This window comes from Pithys albifrons, chromosome 6 (genome assembly GCF_047495875.1).
Source record: "Pithys albifrons albifrons isolate INPA30051 chromosome 6, PitAlb_v1, whole genome shotgun sequence".
Lineage (NCBI taxonomy): Eukaryota > Metazoa > Chordata > Aves > Passeriformes > Thamnophilidae > Pithys > Pithys albifrons.
Genome location: NC_092463.1, coordinates 45163880 through 45186665, shown reverse-complemented (window position 1 = coordinate 45186665; position 22786 = coordinate 45163880). Strand labels below are relative to the sequence as shown.

Below are 22786 nucleotides of genomic sequence, written 5' to 3'. Positions count from 1 at the left end.
TTAGGTGATTAGGCTGAAAAGATCTCATGCTTTGCAGATGAGATAAAAGGGCTTAACTGTGCTCAGCATTGCTGAATTACAGCTCAGTAGCTCTGTAGCTCAGGTTCATTTCTTTTCGTCATGTTAAGTCCGATGCCATAAAAATAAATGCAAGCTACATATTACTCACAATTCTCTTTACCACCATTTTGCGCTAAAAATTCTGTCTTCACATTATTGCAGAAGCACTGTATTTTTAAATTACTGCATGTGGCATGCTCCATTGATTGGCACTCAGAAGTCTGTCCTGTCCTTGTCCTTCAGGCAGAACTAAGTGTCAGTCACAGGCACTGAGCAGAAAACCAGTGGGGGAGTTGAAGCTGCCACAGAAATAATCTTGTGGCAACCTTCTTTCTCTTCTCCCTGTGAAAAATAGAAGAGCAAGGAGACACTGGGGGATGAGATAAGAGCACTGGGGATAGCTGCTGTCACAGAAGCGTGCTGCTTATCACGATGCTACTTGCAAAAAGCCTCAGCATATTTCAATCCATTTCATTGTCACTATAGCATATGCTACTAAAACTGTGTAAAAGGTAGAGTTTTACCTGAATCAAATGCTTAGAAATGCAGATTCCTCTGATGGTATAAACCAAACAGCTCTGCTTGTTTTTCTCCTGCCCTCATTTTCCTTTAAAAATACTCAAAGTGTTGGTTTCCATTATAAACTAGTGACCTGCAAAAATTTCACTTGAAGCCTAAGGCTCTTTAGCAGCAGAAAAGTGTGAAATATTGTATAAAATGCCACATTCTTAGTTTCTCAGTTTTGCATTTGAAAAATAGTCACTTGACTTTTTTTTCTTTTTTTTTTTAAAAGCAACTTACCTGCTAATAGGATCCAGAAATTTTCACTTTGATGTGTAATATCAGATTTTTACTGTGGGGATGTGTTTGTGGTTACTGTCAGGCAAAATCTTACCATTTTCAGATTAACTTTCTGAAGTTGGCCTTGGTAATGGTGTTGACCCCCACACCAAATCCTTTTACAATGAACTTTAATGTGAGAATTTTCAGTTTGGCTTAATGAGATATGGAGATAGCTATTTGTATACACAAACAACCAAGTGTAAATATGTCGGAGGTCTTTAAAAACATCCTTGGAAAACATTGTCATCTGATAGATTTTTGTCTGCCATAACATGCAAACAGAAGACACACACACAACCAATTGGATCCCACTGATTTCACAGGGTAACATATTTATAGAAGGTGATTTTCACTTTTGCATGAATTTGTACTAGATCTGTAGTTGGGATTGCAAGGCTGTTTTCACCAGGAGTTTCTACATTGTTCATAAGAATCCAGTACCCGAACGATTGTTCCATTTTGATTCATAAGTTAAATTTACACACAGTAAAACCGTAAAGAATGTACCTTGAGTAAAAAGACCCAAACATCCTTGACTGTTCTGGCTTAGCTAAAAGGAACCCTTTGAGGCCATAAATACCCTGGAATGACCCCCTGTGAACATATTAGGATCTACTGCTGAGACAATAGATTAATTCTTATAAATATGGGAAATAATGTTAATGAATTTTTACATTCCTGACTCCCATTTGTCTTTTTGAGAAAATCCCAGCTTTAGAATGTTGTCTTTTTTTTTGTGTATGAATGTGTGATATTACCTTGGCTGCTTACATTCTTTCTTTTGCTATTTGAAAAAGATATTCTCTTAGTTGAAATAAAACAAGATCTAAAGTCAAAATAAGGTCTTTTTCATGACGTGTGTGGTTTGACTAACACACAGATAAGTTATAATTTAGCTGGGCCATAAAATTTTATCTTTAATACAAGAATTAAATATTTCTGATTAAAATTCAAAAAAAATCCCAATGATCCTGGCTTAGTGCAGTGAGAGCATAAGAGTTCATAGACTAATTGACATGTAAATCCGGTAGTAAGACTTTTACCTCACGCCTGCAGATCTGATAGAATATGGATAAACATACATAAGTGTATTTTTAAAACTCTGACTTCAGCTTTTAAAACATATATACTCCAACAGAATATGACCTATGTATGTTGAATACGTATATTTAAAAAGCACTTCCTCCATAAGTGAAAAATTTTTAAAATCTTTTTATTGATTCTATAATGGCTGGACAGTTGAGGGCTAGGTTAAGATTCTAGTTAAGTCTCTTATTTTTCCTGCTTACACCATCTAAAGTGTGTTTTTTATCATAAGATAATATTAACAAGATGAATAGATAGGTGAAAGGGCTTGTGAACCCATGGGAATATAATTTATAAATTAAAATGGATTCAGAAAGATGAAAATTTTCACGCTTACTGTAAAGCTTTGCAGAAGTTTTCAGTTTCTGGAAAAAAAGTGACCACCTCTTACACGAAGTCAAAGCAAAGATATTGTTACTAATTTTTTAGTCATTAATACATTCACTTGTTCTGTCCTTAGAATCCTTGAAGCCCCTTATGCTTATGCCAAGTTACATACTTACTTTTTTTTAGTTTATTCTTTATCCTTGAGTATTAAAGCAACCTGATAATAAAACAGTTAGCTGGCATTTGCCTTGAGGTTGCACAACTCCACTATGTTTTTTTATGTCCAGAGAAAAATCTTAAGACTGATTTATTGACTGTGCAGTTGAAGAGGCCTCAGAAGACCTGTATTTACAAAGGAATGGGTGATACACATTTCTGTAGATGTGGTCAGTGAGTGGTATCTTCAGAACTATACACTTCCTGGAACAACTTTGGAGAAAATCTTATGGAAATACACCCAACCCCACTATTGAGAAAATTGCCAGAGGACAAAAGTCTTTTTCAAATCTTAGGAAGAGTGTTTGAAATCTGGTGGAGGGAACTGTGATGTCCAAAATTAGAAGGCAGCATCTGCTCGTTTTTCTAAACTCAGAGGAAGAATGGGAAATTCACTGGAACATAAAATATCTCATTTGACCTGCAAAAAAACTACAGGAAAGAAAATTCCAAATGCTCTAGACTTCCAGTTTTTCATCTAGATTTTAAATTAATGCTCTCTCACTTTTAAAAATATGGGATTCTGGATCAGTCAACTGCATAGAAAAATGCGGCCATTAACAAAATTCTTATCCAAACCCAAGTTTAGATTTGTACTTTTTCCATGGTCCTGGATAATTGACCACTGGAATTAAATTAATTCCATTCCTACTGTTCATTTTGCTCTGTTGCATATACCTTGCATTGCCTGGCAGTGTGTTGAAGTCCAAGGACTTTGATCAGACTCATCTAAGCAAACCAAACCTTGGATATAAACTTCATAGCCTCAGTGCTATTGTTTTGGTGCTTCTGTGCCAAACAAACTGTCAAGAGGAGGAAATTTGAAAGTGACTGACCACTTCTCTGCTTCCAGGTGGCCTGCAGGAGCCATATTCTGTGTTGTGATCTGATTAACTTAATTCCCCAGTGAAAGCTGGGCCGTGTATTCAGTTCACAGTCCATTTGACAGTAGCTGCCTGCTGCCTTTTTTTATTAACCACATTTAGGAAAAACAACAACTTTCAACTTCCTATATAAGTGTCAGTGGAGGCAGTTTACAAATGTGAGTCTTGATGGCAGAAAGCATAGCAGAAAACTATATAAGAAATGACAGTAAATTAATTTTAATTTTAAAAATGGACCAGTAGGACAATGAGAACCCCAAGAGAAATTTCAGCCTATGAGTGAATTTGACAATAAAAGCAACTAGACAGTTCAATAAAACTAATTAAATTAATTTGTCTTCCCCAGGGAACTTAAACAGGGCATGAAATAGGGAATCAGCATCAATTCAGAGCTTTTTATTGATGTGTTGTGTTGGATCATTTGATAGAATTGGTTGGGGGAAAAATTTGCAATTCTCTATTGATCATAAAATGAGTAGTGATCTCTGTGTAACCTTTGATATAATAAAAAATAAAATATCATACAGAGCCCCTAAATGTAGGAAAAAACCCAGACAGAGATGCAAACTGAATAGATTATTTTTGAAATAATAATAGCTGATCTGTTTTGTGAATATTTGTTGTCCAGGTATTTGCTGTGCAAGGTAATTCATCTCCATTGTATAGACAGAAAATAGATATGCCTGAAGAAGGGAAATGACTTATATTCATTTGCACAGTAGCTCACTGGCAGCACCAGATAAAGGCAGAGGCACTCGGACTCCTGAGAACTTGGTCAGCCCTTGAACAATAGTGCTTCCCTGATAGCAATTCTTTTTTTTTTTTTTTTGCTGTGATTCCTTTATTAATAAACAATTTCTAAAGATTTTTTCAGGTTAAAAAACCCCAGCATTTTTATTCTCTCATGTAACTTAGATTTTCTAGAATGTAGAAAAGGGGAACATTTAGTGATTTTGCTGTTGATATTTTGATATAGGTTTCATCATATAGTGGCATGTTGGCAGTGATTGAATTCTGTAGTACTATAAAAAGCAGTAACACAGAATGAACTCTTGCTGAACCTCATCACCTTGTCTTGAAAGGCATCGAAGTGTGCTAAATGCAGCTGCTGACTTAGTTTCATGTCATTGCAGTGAGGTGAGGAAGCCCTCTTTGGCAGATGTGGAAGTGACAGAAAGCAAATAATGTCAGAGATCAGAGCTATCTATAGTAACTCAACAGGACAATTGGAAACAGAAATCAAATAATCTAACTTACAATTTATTTCTGAACTCGTTATAGAATTGAGTGCTTTTCAGTGTTCAGTATAAAATCAAATAGAATTGCCTAATTTCGAAAAAGTAGATATTTGCCTTTGAAGAAACCCAACCAAAACCACATCCTTTAAAGGATGCTTTAATGTTGTCATTATAATCTCCAAAATCAAATATTTTCCTAGGCTCTCTGACATTTTATTGATTTGTTCCCACCTGCTGTGTTCCTTTTAGGATATTTGTTAAGGAAGGAATATTTTATATGGAAATGTCAGATGCTTATATTCAATTCCCTTGTTTCTTACAGTGCTTATCTACTTGCCTAGTACACAGAAAGTTTTCATAATTGATTCTTCCCTTATTTATTAGTATATCACCTTCATTTTTGAAGTGTGCCCAACATATGGGTTTATTGTAGTTTTCTTATGTTAAGGATGACTTGAAACACATTTGTGATTTCTTTGACTGTAAAACAAAAAAAAGGCAAATGTAACAAATGCAGTGCTTCTTTAAGAAATAAACTAAAACAATACTTTTTGCTGATTGTTTTTCATTTAATCAGGATAAGTTCAAATAACTCAGGGGTAAAGACTGCAACAGCTGAATTTATATGTTCCAAATATTAACTTGCACACTTAGGCCAGTGTTTTAGTCAAGCTACTTTCACTTCTGTGTAGATCGTTACTTTATCAGAGAAGTTCTGCTTGCCCAGTGCTATTGTGAGATCACTGTCACTGAAATTAGTGAGGATTTTGGTGGTGTAAATTGGAATGGGACTTAGAATTAGGGTACCTTACAATCCCAGGGTAGGTGGGAGATAGACAATTAAGGTGCTTAGAGTTGGCAGATATGATACAGTATCTATAAAACACTCACTGTCTTTTTGGGTGGCAGCAGGAGGCTGTGCCCTAAGACTCTTAAAACATGATTAAATTTAGATTCCTGAATAGCCCCTGAATTGCTCTTCCTTATGGATGGGTATAAGTACCCTAATACTGAAATCTTCCAGGTTCTTACTGTATGGGATACTCAGACTTTTTGTGATGAAAAGGTGGACAAACTGCATTGATTTACAGAGACTTATACATATAAATACATGGAAACAGAAAGATAGCTGGAGAACATAAATCAGAATGGTTTTTTTTTAGGCTAGATAACTTCAAAACACTATGCTCTCTTTTCAATAGGACAACATAGAAGCAGAGGGAGGCTGGAAGTTTTGGTTGGATTACTGCAGAAAATCTAGGGGCTGCTTTGACTGAGTTATCAAAAATCAATAGAAGGCTTCAAAAATTATCTTCCCAACAAATTGGATTTTCAGCCTTGCAATTTCCCTTTTTTCTCTTACAGCTTATCATTTAGGGTAGATGAACTCAGTGCTGTACAATGGTTTACATAGTTACAAATAGGTAAATACAGGTACTTTTACAGCATTTTACCACCCTGTGAACATGTCAAAGTGATATTTTATGGAAACATTTAACTGACAGGCTTTGTTCTTTTTTTAAAGTGTGATTGTTTGCTGATGATGTGTTTGAAGAATGGAGCTAGTAAGTGAACATGAAATTTCTACTTGTGACCTCTGTTCAAGACAGTTATTACACTACTCTGAATAAAATTGGTCTTTGTTCAGGAGTCCTACACAAAGTCACTGTAGTATTTGACTAACAGGTTTTCCATCAAAGTATAACTTGGAAGGAATTTAAGGGATTCACAGGCCTTCTGCTAGTCCTCAGTCCAGGATTTGAGGACAAAAAAGGAAATTGGAATTAAAGTAGTAGCTTTGCTGTATGTGGGTTTCTTTGTTGTTGTTTTATGGTTAAAGGGGCCTGTTTCTAATTCTCTACCGTTTTTTGGTTTCGGAATGAATTAATTCAACTGAAAAAATGGTGGGAAATACCTGGTAGTCTGTATTGTGTTGTTCAGTGTGTTACCTCAAACCAGGTTTTCTACATTTTGCTACTGATTGCTCTATCTGGTCTGGCTTTGAACTGTTTCAAACCCTGAGACTTTCATAATTTTTCTGGGGCTATGTCATCTAACATATTTCCCTGACAGTAAGTTTTTCTTGATAATACAGGTACCTCACTTCTTTGGTTTTGTTATAAGTGACTCCATTATTCTTTGAAATATGTGGGTGATCAGTGGACATTTTCAAAAGATTCCCTTCCAAATTGGAAGACAAAGAGAATTTTAAGCAGTATAGAGGATAGATAGCAGGAGAGAAAATAATTTACCAAGCTGGATATACTTTCTGATAGAAACGTGTTTCTGAAGTCTGCACCATACTCTAGTGACACACAATTATGATCGATACTACTCTTGAGAGACTCAGATATACTTTTCTAGAGACCTAAGTTGTTTTTTTACTTCATTTTTAAGATACAGACAGTGAAATATCTAAAAAGTGAGACAAAAACTGTCTGCAGGATGAATATGTGAATCTTTCCATCATTTCAGCTTTCTTCCTCTTTACATTTTGTTGTGCTTGTATCCCTTATTTTTGATTTTTGTCACATGTTGTAAAGGCCAGTGTTCTACAAAAGGATCTTGGCAGGTTGAGAGCTGTGACTGTGAATAATGAGTCAATTATCACTTAGTCAGGGGAAAGGCAGAGTGATCCTCTTGCTGGCTTGAATGTGATCCTTCTCTCTTTCCCTTCTCTGTCAAAAATGGGGATAGAAATGGTTGAAATTCAGAACACTAGCAAAGAAATACAACTGTGATATTTGTCAGCTACTACAGATTGTAGTTTCTTTAACTTTAGAACAATTTATGTGTGTTGTTTTTAATAATATTTTTTAAGATCATGACTGTTACTGCTTCAAGGGAGCCAGTTATATGATTCATGCATGGGAAGACTGTAGGTGTCAGGAATTACTCTGGAAATCTGAAGGTGGATCTTACTGGTCCTGAGGGACTATGCTTGACGCTTGCACCATAATGTTTAATTTACCTCCCCTCCTTCAATTTATATGGCATGGCCTCATTATGCTCATGTTGCATAGTTGATATTCTGTCCGCAGAATTGCTTTTAACAACTGCTTTGGGCTGCTTAGACATTTTTCTTCTGAATTTTTCTTCACTTGCAGTCATGAATCTAGTATCACATTGCAGTTGTGAATGTTTCATCAAACGTAATGTTTAATATTCTGTAACCCAATAACTCTGCAATGGTCTTAACTAGAAAAAGGTTTCTGACAAAAGTTTATGACTGATCTCTTAGGAAAAGAGATAGTGCTTCTAGCTGTAGTCTAGGTTTGGTAAATGGCACATAAATACTATGAATGCACTTGATTTCTTACTAGGTCATTTAATCTATCTAGCTTTTTAGCTGTGACCGTAGCTCAGCTGTCCAGAAAATATATAACCTAATAAAGTAAGTTTGTCAGCTCTTATGTACTGGCTAATTATAACTCTCCAACTCTGTGTCATAGGTCTTTTCATGCTAGAAGTGACATTATTTTCTTTGGAGAATTCAGAACCTATATTTTCGAGAATGATCTGATTTATATCCCAGAAGAATGACCACACTGGTATCCAAGATAAGTACAGGCTAGTGCAGGAATATCGTATTTATTCAGAGTCTGTCATCTGTATGAATTATGTTGCGGATGATTCCAGTGATGATTTCTTTTGTGTCTCTGTTGGTCTGGCTGAGAAAAGCGTATGGCTTCTGGAAGCTTTTTATTGCTTCTTGTACATAAATGCTCCTGATGTGCACAGGGAGGATACTGGGTTCTCAGTCCCTCCTGTTACTACATAGTTCTGTAGATGTTTGGCTGCAGTAATTCAGCAATACACATGTACCCTAAAATACATTAATATCCTTCTGTGGCTTGTCAGTCTTTAAGATAAAGCTTGGAAGTTCTTAGGATGTCCATCCTGTTTTACTACTACAGTAACAAAAAATGGAAGCTTTTTGAGATAGCCATCTAGTTCTTCTTATAAAGTAGGGTGACAGTAAAAATACCTTCAAATAGTGGGTGACCATTTTACCCATCAAGAATTTACAAGAGGATTTCTTGTCTAATGCTGCTTTATTTCCATGGCTAGAAAAAGAGAGTGTGTAAGAAGAAGAGATTGCTCATATGTGCTGCTGTATCCAAATATTGGTTTAGGAAAGTATTTGTTATAAAAGCAGGGAGAAGCCACATGTCACAGAGACCTGGGATTTAGGAATTATTCAGAGGATCCATCTGTGATTTGAACATTTAAATCTGTATGCTACAGTTCTCTGGTCTGGTGTAATTTGCTTTCTATGAACCCTGACTCTTACGTGTGTGTGCTTCAGGTTATGCCTGGACTACCAGCCCTTTCTGTGTGTCATAGTAAGAGCGGCACAGAGCTGTCCCAGGGGATTAATAACTCTTTGCTATATGGCTCAATGTAGTAACCCCAAGGGCATCATTATTACTCTCCACAAGAATTACTTCAATGCTTGTAACATATAATTATGCTTTAGAATTGCACTGCAGTGTTTCTTATTGATGCAAAGCAGATTTTTCAAACTAACCCCCCAAAAACCTTCCTTAAATGAGCATTTATTTTTCATTAAAAACATATGGTGGGAAGCTCATTTGAATTGATTGTCCTGTAGCTGCTCCATATTTGATAATGGGACTTTTAAACAAAAAAGTACCGCATTTTTATTTTGGCCAATTATTTTTGCCATGCTGATGGTGAAAATCCCAACTATTCAGTGTCGGTTTGGAAATCCGTACTTCCATGCAGGTACTTGTCTGTAATCAGCTCCTAGATCCAGATCCTGGATCAGTACTGTTGAGATTTCATTTGATGATCACCTGGCTGTAACATAATTCTGCTGGCTGCTTCATGCCCTAGGGACGTGGCTGATAGGACAGTCAGAAGCACTTAGAGTTGTCTTAACTTTGCTCTTTGTGCAAGGAGTTGTTAAGGGTCTGAAAAATGTCAAAAGTTATTATTGAAACACTCAGTTTGGTTTTTGCATACTTTCCTATTTTCACTGAGGACTCAATTGTCACTATTGATGTATAAAATAAACCCAAGAGAAGTTAATCTGATCTTCTGTCAGTACACCGGCAAAACGTTTTTTCAGCCTTTTTGTTCCCTGAGGAAACAAACCCTGATTGAACATCTGCATTTATTCTTTAATGTCTGAACCTAAACTTCTGGCAATTAAATATCAGTGGCATACTGCTGTTTGTTAGTCTGATCCCAATAAAAAGTATTTAGTCACAAAGTTTTCCCTCTTGGATTACTGAACATTCTATAGTTGTTAAACATTGAAAGCAGCACTGTGCAAAGAAATCAGCTCAAATGAGGTGTTTTACTAACTAAAGGTACAGGGTCTAGATGATAGGACCTGTCAGTGCATCTCATCACATGGCCCTGGACTGGTGGAGGTTCTGATGGTGGTGTTCATGGACACCCAGGAGGTGTGTGGATGCTGACCCTTGACCAGCCAGTATCAGCTCTGACAAGAACTCCCAAGGCTCACTTCTATACTAGATAACATGGTCATCTGTTTTAGTGGTTGTGATGTTCACATGTGAACCCACTGATAGCCAGTATAAATAGGGTGATAACAAGACCTTGATGTAGAAAATACAAGAATTGGCCAACATCAGAGCCCTTTCTTGTGCTTAGTAAGAGGGTACGTCATTGATTAGGTGTGTAAAGGAATAAGTGCAGTTGAACTCTTTGAGATGTCAAGAGATTTTGTAAGCACAGATCCCGTGTAAGCACAGTTGATAGGCTTTTAAAACTAGAGATGTAATTTTTGGGAATGCTTGTTGCTGTTGGGGAATGAGAGGGACATTCTGATTTTAGTGCTAAAAGTGTTAATCTAAAATAGCTCTGACTGTGTGCAGTTGCCATTGGGCTGGTGTATAGTGGTGTCTCGAAGAAGAGACTCTTCTTCATATGTACTGTTTTGTCCAGATATCAAAGAGATTTTAAACAAAGTTTTAAAATAAAAGCTAAAGTGTAACTTTACTATCTTGCTTTTTGGGGTATTTCAGCTCTCTTTATAAAGTTTTCTGTATATTGCATAACCTTTTGAGACAATTAAGTCTTCAGTATGGAGGAAGAGGTGATACTCTGTGCATTTGAAATTTAAACTGCATATTTGGTTTTATGATAAAGGCTGCAAAATACATGTATATGTTGCACATGGAAGCTCTGAGCAAGAGAGGAAAAGTGAATGTGTAAGATAAGTCAATATTAGATCTAATGAAATACATGCTTTTCTTGGATAGTGCATTATGTTAACTGATTTGGTGTGACTCTCCTTGCAGAAAAAGAGGGAAAGACAATTCAGGGAAATAAAGAGGTCTCCTTAAGAAAAGCATTTTCTACTTCTGAATTGTCAAACAGAAATAAACAGAATGGCTCATCTGAAAGAAGCAAAGAAATGGGAGTGTCTTTTCTGTCACAGATGTCAAATGAAAATGAGGTAATGATTTAAAATTGTCCATGTTTACAAGCACTACATTCAAAGGGAGACAAATATGAAGAGATACACTGTCCAAATGTTAGAAGCTTGTGATATTTATCCTATTTGAGGCAAATATTTAAAATACTGTGTACATGATTAATACTTAGAGAGGCACCTGCAGGGATTGTGTTTGGCAGTGTCATTTGCCCTGCTGAAAAGCTGTCATAATCTGACTGATGAATGAGGTGCCCTGCAATGAGCTATTCAATCCTTTCACTGAAGACTCCAGTTGGCAGTAGAGGTTGGAAAAAAGGAAGAGAAATCTTGAGACTATGGATGCCAGCATGTACAGATTTATTTTGTTTCTTGAAGGTTTTAGAAAGTATGGAGTTCTGTGTTACTGTAGCTAAATCACTTCAGATGCCTAAAGTAAGCAGTGGGCAGGCCAGAGTAGTTTTTAATATTCTAAAACATAGGAGATAAGTGATTTAACATGTAGGGACAGGAAATCAACAGGCATCATCTGGAGAAAGTGAGATGGAAATCTGAGTCAACTTAAGAACTTCTGTCTGAATAACAAGTAACAAAGCTGTGTTCGGTCTGTACTCAAAATTTCCTTTCATTAAACTTTTTATTAAAAAAGAAGTAGCAGGTTCTTTTGTGCAATACACAGAGGAACACACTTAAGTGCTTTCAAATGGTGAACCTGCCAGGCCTTAGTCAAAGAGCACAAGCTGCCATTTTTCTCCCCACTAGGGCATGGCTTTGAGGTGGAATCAAGAAAGAATTTTAAAACAGTCACATTCTGTCAGCTGATTGTGTAACAACAATGATAAGAATCTTTTGGACATTTTTCCATGAAGAATGGTGTTTCCTCTTTGGAATAGACTGTTTTTCTGTCTCTTTAGCCGCTTTGAATTGTATTTCTGCCCTGTAAAGCATTGTGCAACTTTCATTATCCTCTTTGTAGTGGAACATCTTAATGCTTGTCTTTGTCTCTAATGGAAAAAAGCTTCAGACATGGCTGTACATTTTTGTCACATTAGCAGTTTAAGAAGCAGGTACAGTAATAGTAGAATGCGTCAGAAAAATTGTTAGTGAAGTAGCAGGAGGAGGCTGTAATGGGGTAAATTGATCACTGTAACCTTTAAGCCTGCCCTGAGGAAAGGAAAGAGGGTTAAAAACTGCTACTGAAAACAGTGCTACTCTAAATTCTGCTTTTTAGGCATGTTATGGTTACTTACATTGTTGTTCTAATTGATTCAGTCTGGTCCTATGTAGTTTTTCAGAGAACTACCGGCATCCATTCTATTTTCAGGAGTATCGCATTCACTTCTTAAAAATTTTTTTGTACAACATGTATAAAGCTATCTGAACTCAATCCTGAGTGATGTGTTCTAGGGGACACTGCTTGAGCAGGGAGGTTAGACAAGGTCACCTCCAGTGGTCCCTTCCAACCTTACCCATTCTGTAATTCTGTGACCTGTATGTGTAAATCAGTACAAGCACAACAATAAGTTGACTTATTTTGGTTCCGTTTCATACACATAAGTATTTCTGCCTATCTACCTACAGACAATGATTAATGAGAGCCTGAAAGGTGGTGGATCTGATGGAAATCTCAGTCTGTCTGAAAGAGTGAAGGTGAAGTTTTCTTTGATTTTCTTCAAAGTGGAGGTTATGAGCAGAACATGACTGATTTTTGCTTTATTAACTTACAAATTACTTGTAACTTGTTGATGTGTTTCCTTCTTCTCTATTGGATAGAAGAATGAGAGAAATCCAAGTTTTTTTCCAAATGTCAGTGAGTATGTACTTTTAAACTGTAAAGGTTATGTAACTCTTGATGAGAATAACCAGGTTGGAAAAAATTATCTAAGAGCATCTCTAATTACTTCATGAAAACAGAGTAGACAATCCAGTGCATAGAGTAAATCATCCATGGTAACACGGTATGCCCATGGGCTGTGAAAAGCCTTTCACTCTTACCCTGTGCATCTATTCAGAGTGATACCTGAAATGAGAAAGGTCTTCTCTTGTATGTTTTAGATATTTTAGAATGTTTTCAAGGGACATCAGCCTAAAAAAACCAATAGAGCAAAGACACAGATGAAATACTAGAAATTCAATAATTCTTAGCTTTTTTACTTCTCAATCAGTTCACCATTAGTGTCAAAGCAGAAGGATCAAGCTCTAGTTTGCATACAGCATTTGCTGCCTCTGTGCCATAGGAAGTGAACTTGCAAAATTGCATAGTAACTTACCATTTATCTTCTTCCTATGAAAATATTTTATTTCTCAATCTTCCCACTAAGTTCCTGAAAAAATTTCTGTATAACTCAAGCTTCTTTCCTATCGCTTACATTGATATGCAACAATTTTGGCAGCAATTCTTTGCCTATACCTAAAAGTATTTCCTTTGGATTACACATTTCAAAGAAAATTCATATGCTTTCTTGAAAAAATGCAGGAGAGAATGGAGAACATGAAGCAGACAATTAAATAAATCTTTGCTTTGCTTTAGGTTGTACTATAAGGGATGAAATTAATACCTTCTAATCTGTTTTCCAATTTGTTTTTTTTACAGCAGGTGGACAAGTATTTAGATTGGGAAGATATAGACACAGATGAAGAGACATGCAGTGGTAGGTTTCCCCCCTCCATATTCACTGTCATTTTCTGTCTTTGAATACAAGTGTATGAACATTGATGAAAGACTGTTTCTTTGAATGCAAGTATATGAACATTAAAGGTCTGTTTCTTCTCTAAAAGAGATGATATTCCTCAGTTGTTCTATTGCTGGAAAATTCCCCACATTGCTCCAGTTCCCCAAATTAAAATACTAATTTCCTCACTCTTAAGAGCTAATGAGATAATAAATTAAAACGAATATTTATTAAATGTGTTGTGCTGAACAGTTATTTTTTCAAGATTTTTTAGAATTGCAGAACACTTCTTGTTAGCAACATTTCTACATTTTTCTGCACTTCTATTTTGCATTGAAATTATTTTAATTACAAAAGTTTTTTTCACAAAGTGATGTCGGTGCTAAGAGACAGTTTTGTAAAGTGGAAATACTTAATGAAAATGTTGTCCCTACCTATTAAAATGATTTTGTCCTGGCCTTAAAATAGATGAGACTAATTTTGAATTCACAGTGAACTTCTGTAAGAATTCCAATTATAAGAATTTGGAGTTGTGTTTAATTGTTCCATATGTCTCTAATAATTTTAACTGTCCCACCTCCAAAAAGTAATGGAATACTAAAATGTATAGATATTTGTCTATCATACGTCCTCGTGTGACTTTTATTATGACTAGAATTTACAACTTTTTAGTGTTTAAATTAATTTTCCTCATTTACAGCTGTGAGTGTATGAAGAAATGAAGCCACACAGATAAAGGGATTTTTCTGAGGTCACAGACAAAAGCTGCAATGGAGCAGGACTTTGATCCTTGGTTTCTTAGTTACTGTCATTTGATTGGTCTGTCCACTCTAACAGTAAAGATTTGTAGTCTTTCTGTATGTGCAGAATTCCTGTGAAGTCAGTGGGCTTAGAGACTTCCAGTATCTCACAAGGAGATAATAAATCAGGTTTACAGCAAATATTGTTTCTCCAACCTGGACATTTCAGGAAGGGGAGCTAGGAAGATAGAAGTCCACTATCAGGTAGAGACATCAAAGATTTCTTTTGAGTGCAGTGTTCATATGTATGTGCCCATTTTTCCCTTCATAGAGCATTGTTTTATGTTTATGTCTTAAATTCTAGCAGTATCTATTTAAAAACCCCTGGAGCTTACTGTTGTAAGCATTAACATTTCACTTGTATGATAATGAAATGATAATTGCCTATGTCTAGTTCATTAAGGTATTGTTAGATATCACTAGTTTCAAACAGGCTACAAATTGGTGGCTGAGAATTAGGCTCAACACTAAAATACCAAATGGAACTGTGAGGAAAGAAGAGCTCTGCTAGAGCTTGGGGATAAGCTTCTCACACTTGGTACCATGACAGACCTTGTCTCTCTCCAGCTTTTGGGTAATTTCTGTGTATTTGTGTGTGTGCATGAGTGAGTATTAATCACATATGTTTAGAAACCCCAAGTAAAACACACTTTGTTTGAGGCAGACTTGCCTTAGTGCAGAAAGAAACTGTATCAACAATACTCATCAAAACATTAAGCATTTAGATTGTATTTTATAGCATCAATACACTGCAGAACCAGAAAGTAATTATTCCTTTTAAACTCTCTAAGGAAAGTGAACAACACTATCTGAGAAACCCACAGTCTGGGTTTTGCCCAGGGCTTCTTCAGTGGAAATAACTGTTGAATCAGGTTAAAAAATTTCTCTTGGACAGCACTTATAATTTGATAGTAGTCTTACATGTCAAAATCCACTTGAAAGGCTTTGTAATAAGAGTGGTAAAATCTTACTCCTATAGAAACCATAGCAACAAAACACAATTTAAAATATAAAATGGTGTTACTTCTATTGTTTGTAATACTACAGTAATCTAAAATATCCCTCTTGACCACTTTAAGAAGGATTAATTCTGAAGAATCCCAGTTAGTTTATAAATGAGGCAAAGTGTGACACAAATTTGAAAGACATTCTTTTGTTGGCATTTTTAAATACTGACACCAGTATGTCAGAATAAATTACTGATTTAAGACTTTGTATTGGCAAAACAAGCTAAAAAATATCCCATCTATCATACTGTAGTATAATTGCCCCAAGCTTTTATATCTCCTTGTTATTGACAACAGTTCAGTATCTCTGTGCTTCTTTACCTTTAAAGAGGAGATCAGTTAGCTGAGTTAGCAACTGTACATGAATACAGTAAATATTCACACATAGGGGCAGGTGGCTCAATTTTGACAGTGTGAAAAGCATGACAGAAAATAGGTGTTAAAATATCCCAACTAACTGGCGCCGTTTGGGAGATGTCCTGGAACAGTCATTCTAGTGTTTTTTATTTTCTTTATTCAATTTATTTTCAGAAGTTCAAAGTCTAAGGTGTGAATGAATACAGCTGTTGCTTTCAAATAAAAAAAAAGCAGCCCACAGATTTGGTCACTGTGCAAATTCATCGTGTCTGTTTTTGTTTGACAGCACTGAGCTGAAAGCCTGAAACCAGGACAATGCTTTGCATTGTGGGACTTTGGCACAGTAAACCATGACTGGCAAAGTAAAATTGTTGCCCTAAACCATAGCTTTAATGCACCATGTACAGACAGCATGTGTGTGTTGTTTAATCGCTCTTTCTCACTGCTTTTAATCTGTAACTGTAAGTTGCTTAAGGCAACACTAGAGATGATCAGGCTTTCTCCAGGGATGGATGGACAATACCTAGTACCTGTGTTTGGGCAACAGAATTCCTTTCCAGTAGTGGTTACAAATCTCTTGTTGCAGGGCTTGAAGGATAGTTAGGTAATAATAGGTAATATTTGTGTAAAGTACAAAATAGGTAAGAGGCATGTTTAGAGACCTTGAGTGTGATATTGTTTAAATACAAGAGAAAATTAAAATTAATTAAAATTCAAACAGGACTAATGAAATGTATGGGTGAAACTGCATAGGCAAGGGTATGAGTTTCATCCTAATCCAGTTTGGAACACTGAGGTACTGCAGACTTACCTTTTCAAGGTGCCAGTTGTCTATAACCCTGCAGAGGCTGAGGAGAACCCAATTGACTCAGTTACTTTGAAGACAAGGCCAAGCATAACTATTGATTGTTTAAATAATTCTTTAGACAAATGATATCAATATCTGTTATTTTTCATAATCTGTGACTTTCCATTTATATTTTGAGCCTATGCTTACCTCCAGGAAAACCAGATTGAGGAAGAGGATTCAGAGTTCAATTAGGTGAATTTTTTTAAGTATGGGGCTCCCCCCTCGCTGGAGAATCCTTTTCTTGTTTTTCTCCTTCAGTCTCTGCAATCCATTTAACACTGTCTTGAGATGATTTCACACTAGACAGCTCTTTGGGACTAACAGCCTGAAGCATGAGAATCAAAAGACATTGCAAAATTTAGGTTTAAGCTTTTTTTGTTATAACTGTCTCCTTTCTCAACTCCCCATCAACAGCAGTTTTGTGAAATGTAGTGTCTGAAAGTGATAAAACCTGTGTCAGTGTATATATATATGTGGGCATCATTTGGCTACCATAAAGCTAAAGATACAGACAAAACTTTGAACTTCTTCATTCTTGAAAGTTCAAAGCTGCCTTGTGCCAGTAGATTATTTTTTCTGTGCTTATAATTAATGGTACACAATAAGCAAAAAGTTCAACTCTGCAGTGTTGACAGATTTAGTAATCGCTTTCTGGGGTGGGGGTGGGAGGGACTAAAGAGAATTGTTCAGTTTCCAAAAATACCCTCATTAAAGTATGCTGGACTTGAGTAAAATCATCAGTGTTCACTGCCATTCATGCAGGGAGTCGATTCTTTATGGTATGAGAGGTGCATTTCAAAATGTCTTCTCAGTTTTTTTGATATCACTGACTGTTCAGTTATCTGTGTATATGGTGCCGTTGGCAGTATCCAAGGCTTTCCTGTTGCTAATTAATCACCTCCACAGAGAACATAATTAGCAGCTTAATTAGAATCATCATCCAGTAGTACTGTAGCAGCAGCCTAAACAAGCTATGAGGTACTGGCTAGAACTTACAATAGCCTGGAGTTCCTTTGGGTGCTCCCACTGAGAAGGAGGACTGTCAAAACTCTCTAATTTTTCTCTCTGAAGGAGTTTCTTTATTAAACATTATCAGGGAAAGCAGCATTTACCAATTAGACTTTCATATGCTGTCACATAGCCAGGATAGAGAGAGACAAAGCTCATTTCTGGCATGTCTACTGGCAAACAAAGGTTGATTACATTCTTATGGGGTGATTGAAGGGAATTTGAAACATTGTTTGCATTACTAACAAGCCTTAAAAAGCGGAATTGACATTCTGAGTATGATCAGCACTTCTCGCTAAAAGCAAAAATAAATTTCCTCCTGTTGTCCTATTTCTTAAGAGTTATCTTTCTGAGCCATTGCCAGACTGTTTTATAACAGTGCTTCCTCCTTCTCTTCTCTCTCCAGATTGGTCTGTTGAGGGGGAGAAGTTCTTAGTGCAGAAATAATTGGTGGTTATATCGGGAGCTGATAGAAACCTCTTGATGTCCAGACTTCCCTTACTTTAGTAGGGCATAGGTTTAGGGTGCAGGTTTGAAATGATAGTGGACAGTGCCATTGTCTTTAAATGAGCATCACATCTTCCTTCTGTCCTACAAATAGTTTTGACCCAAATTATGGAAAAAGCGGCTGCAGAGCATGTGAAGACATCGCCTAGATACCTGTGGACTGTGCTGTCATTTTCAGAAAGCTTTCTCATATAACTGGTGCAGAATCAGAACAGACGCTATACTGAAAACAAGTACTGAAAGTACATAGATGGCTAGAGATTGGCATAAGCAGCCAAGAGAATAGGTTTGAAAATGAAACCACTTATATGTGAATCATGAACCAAGAGACAAAAATCCAGGAATGAAATACCCAAGGGAATTAATTCAACCCTTTTAAAAAGAACATTCTACTTTGCAATTCCAAACCTGGCTTTGAAATAGTACATTTTTCCCAGAAGAAAGCTAAATGAAGAGTTTGATCATAGATTTTTTACAAAGGCCTGGCTAGGAAATCATTATTTTTAAATGCATATTCACAGAAGAATGGAAAGTCCATAACTCTACTACTGTGGTAAAATTATGCAGGTAGAGTTAAATAGCAACTTCATCCTTTTCATCCTGCATCTATGTACCTCCTATTGGTTCCATCAACTAGCATTTAAGCAATGCTTTGAAAATTTATTCTGAGATTTCAAGAGGAATGTAAATGTAGTATAAAACTGTAAGGAAACTTGTGTATCAGCTGGAAAAAATAGCAGGTAGATTTACATAATCCTTTGACTAAATTACAAGACATATGGTCCCCTTAAGTTCTTTCATTAAAATGTTACTGAGACAAGATGGACACATCTGTGCTGTAGCAGAGCTGAGATTGATTCATGTTAAAAGATATTTCTCAACCTAAGGCATATCCTTCTGATCTGTCACAGAATACAAACCCACTGTTCCAGTAGGAATGTTTTGCTTAAGTTTCTAAAGCAAAAGTGATTCAGAAAAGCTGTGATTCTGTGAACTGTGGACCTAATCCCGCCCATATGGAAAGGTTACATGTCACTCCGTCCCAGATATGGGGAAGTCCTCTCAAGCATCTCTTTTTTGGAAAGCTCAGGGAGGAACAAACATCTATGAAATATCCTTGGATGAGAGAGTCATCTGACACTGTAGTAGGGAATATTAGTACTTTTACCAGATACTTTTATTTAATGTTTTGGAAGAGTCATACTAAGATGCTTTGCAATGATTCCTAATGCCACTGTACAGGTGGTGAAGCTCTAGAAAATAAGAAATGAATGAGCCTGCCCAGCTCATCAATGGCAGATGAGGTATTTTATAATTTCTACTGCAGACATCTCTGCTCAGTACTTTCCATCTTTGTTATGAAAGAAATTAATGTAATCTCAGGTGTTCTCTAAGTTTGAGAGCATCTACATCCAGATTTTTAATTCAGTGTCCTCAAGAAAGAAGAGCTACCTTGAGTTTTACTCAGTACAGTATTACTATCTAGATTTTTCCTCAGGACTGCATGGATCTGTTTTAATGATTGCTTATGCAACAATAAGTACAGCACACTTTGACTAACAAGCTTCTTGCCTGTGTTCTGAGCACTACAGAATTTTAAAAGGATTTTGCTAATTTATACATTGAGTGGAAAGTTAATGTTGACTATTTTTTATTCAGCAGGGTCATTAGTTCTCCCAGGAGAGGTGGAACAGACAGTGACTTATTGTACACCCTTTTTTGATAAGCCTATTCAAACGAGGTTCAGAACCCTGTCAGTTCTGCAGCCATCGGACAGCAAAGCCCAAGAGGTATGAGGTCAGATTTATTTGTTAAAACACTGGGGTCTTAGGGTACTTCTTTATTCCTTTAACTTCTAATGTTATTTCCAGAAGCACACAGGGATATAGATGGAGTGTGTGGAACTGCTGTGAGTTGACAAGTAGAATTAGTGATTTTTAGATTAATAATGAATTCTTAATACATTAAGAATTGAGATAAATATTATTTTAGCTCGCACACTGCTGCTATATAATCCTAAATTTTCAAAATGTAAACTTCCATACTTCAAATGCTGTTTAATATTTGTGTAACTCACAAAATATTTGAGTAAACTCTTGCACTTCCTGACCTTTCAACAAATCCTTACTTATGTAGTATGATGGGCCATTTAATTTTCCATTGATCTCATAATCTCATTGTCTTAATATAGGAACCATTTTCTGCAACAAGGAGATGGTGAATGATCCCTTTAACATGACACTTCGGAAGAAAAAGGAGTTGGTATATATTGTGGTCAGAATTGAGATTTGTTTCCTTGGAAATGGGTAGTAGCAAGATGCTGCTGAGAATCTGCATTGTCTAGTTCTGGTATGAAGAGGTTTGCTTTATGGACTCTGAGCCTTTTAATCAGGCACAGTCAATACAAGCTATAATTTAGAATTGCCATTTTCCTTCAGAATTTCAATTCTTTTCAAACTGCAACAGAAGGTGTGGATTGCTCACAGGCTTATTTTAAGTCATTAAGCTTCCTATCCAAATAGTCAGCATGAGCATTAACTTTTGCTGATGTTTCTATTGCAGAGAATTCTTCACCACTCCTTTCCCCTGCCTGACTGTTGTAATAGAAGCTGAAGTTAGCTTCCAGCTAAAATGGGCCAGTTTTGATGGTTTCATATGCTTATTGATGTTCCCATGAGGCTTAAATCAAGTTTATAAATGACGCATGACCAATGAAGGTTTGCGTTTACAGCAGTGCATATGGTGCCTTCTTTCCTGAGCTCAGTTGTGCTTAGTTGCTTGCAATAAACTCTTTACTATAAGGATGGGGAAAAGTAGATGTACTAAAATGACCTTTCAAGCTTTAAAACCCACTATTCTGTGAATAAAAATACTCACTCTTTTCCCTAAGGATTGACATAATTCTAGGTTTTTGCCTTGAGATACATCCATTGCCACACAAAAAATAAAAAGAGAACAACAAAAAAACCTAGAATGAGATTTTATAGCTTTCTCATTTGATAACTTCTGTATAGAAGCAAAGAAGAGGGAGGGTTGTAGCAGCCTGCAGTGTTCATAAAGGACTGCATATGATTCTTTAAACTATAACTCATGAAAAATAGATGAAGATCCCACTGCATGCAAAATTCATGTCCATTTGAGGAAAAGTTGGGTTATGAAAGAAACTTAGTATTATTACATTGGTTAAGAGTTGCTGCATTTTTCAAGAAGTAAGACTGACAATTTTCGCAATCATTTGGTTGGTGCCAGGCTAGTTAAGAGGAGTGCAGTTTTCCCCCTAAATTATAAACATATTTGTGTCTTCATTTAGGTAATACAACTGTGGCCTAATTTTTAGAACTGTCAAGACTGAACAGGTCCATTTTAAAATCCCTCCGTGCTTCAAATTGTCATTGCCTTGAAAATTAAGTCTTGCATTGCTTATGGCAGAGCTAGTTTAGAAAGAGAAAAATACTTTCCCTGGAGAAATCTCTGCTTTGAAATGAGACTGTTCTCTGTCCATCAAAACAAATCTGTTAGGGAAAAGCAAAAGAATGTGGCTGCCTAATTGGTTTTCTTAGAGAATGAAAGACCATTCCATATGAAAAATAGCAGCATGTCAAATATCTATGCTGTGGACATACTTGTGAGGCACTTCAGGGTAAGGTGTGTATCTCTGAATATATTGTTAGGGAAATTTTAAAAAAAGCAGCTCTGCTAAGACCCAGATTATGACTGGGCTAGTTAGTAAAGAGCAACGTGTCTCCCCAGAAATGTTTTTCTGTTAAAAGCTGTTACGTAGTGGCTTAGTGAATGACACAGTAAATTATTTGTGTTGTCCACCAGTGTTTCTTCATCTTTCACTTTAAACATAAACATATTACAGGATTTCAGTATTGACAGAGCAGCATGTGTGACCTCCCACGGACCACTGCAAATTGAACCAGCATTCACTCCATGGTTGAAGTACATTATCATAGAATATTTTCCTTCCCTACTCAGAAATTTATTCTCTCTTTTATTTCTATTAAATTTCTTTCATAAAAGACATCATGGGTTTTTTATGTCTTAATGCCTGCTTCCTAGGGTCTTTATTTGTTCTTATTTCCCTCCCTGCATACACAAATGCAGTTGATACATATTTTCCATCCACTCAATATAAACTTGCATTCAAAGCGGGATTCATCTCACCTAACTTCAGCTTTAAATGTAGCCTAATTTAGTCCTTCAGTCATCAAGAGGCAGAGATAAGCAACTCCAGAAAGTGATTCTTCCCACTTACTGTAGGCATTTGTCATAAAATGTAATATATCTCCATCTGCAAGCTCTGCCTGAGCCATTTTTGGCTAATTGACTACCTTAATCTAGAAGCCTAATTTTTTTATATGGCTGGGATTGGGAAAAAAGAATTCAACCCTTCTAGTCTCCTTTTTTTTTTTGTCTGTAGTTTGAGCATTCAAAAAAATATTTACCATACTTGTCATTTTAGCTTTATCTGTGGCATAGCAGCATCTATCACCTA

The 22786-nt window shown here is 36.2% G+C and overlaps 1 protein-coding gene across 5 annotated transcripts in view; it reads left to right on the top strand.

Moving 5' to 3' along the window:
• Window positions 1–22786, top strand: part of IFTAP (intraflagellar transport associated protein) — a 62841-nt gene that overhangs the window by 13340 nt on the left and 26715 nt on the right. For 2 of the 5 annotated variants that reach the window (XM_071558661.1, XM_071558663.1), the window contains exons 4-7: window positions 10951–11108; window positions 12666–12734; window positions 13678–13735; window positions 19945–20075. In XM_071558661.1, coding sequence (XP_071414762.1) covers window positions 10951–11108; window positions 12666–12734; window positions 13678–13735; window positions 19945–20075 — 416 coding nt within the window. Of the gene's footprint in view, window positions 1–10950; window positions 11109–12665; window positions 12735–13677; window positions 13736–19944; window positions 20076–20476; window positions 20635–22786 lie in introns of all 5 variants that reach the window. The other 3 variants (XR_011698088.1, XM_071558662.1, XM_071558664.1) reach the window with 3 other exon arrangements.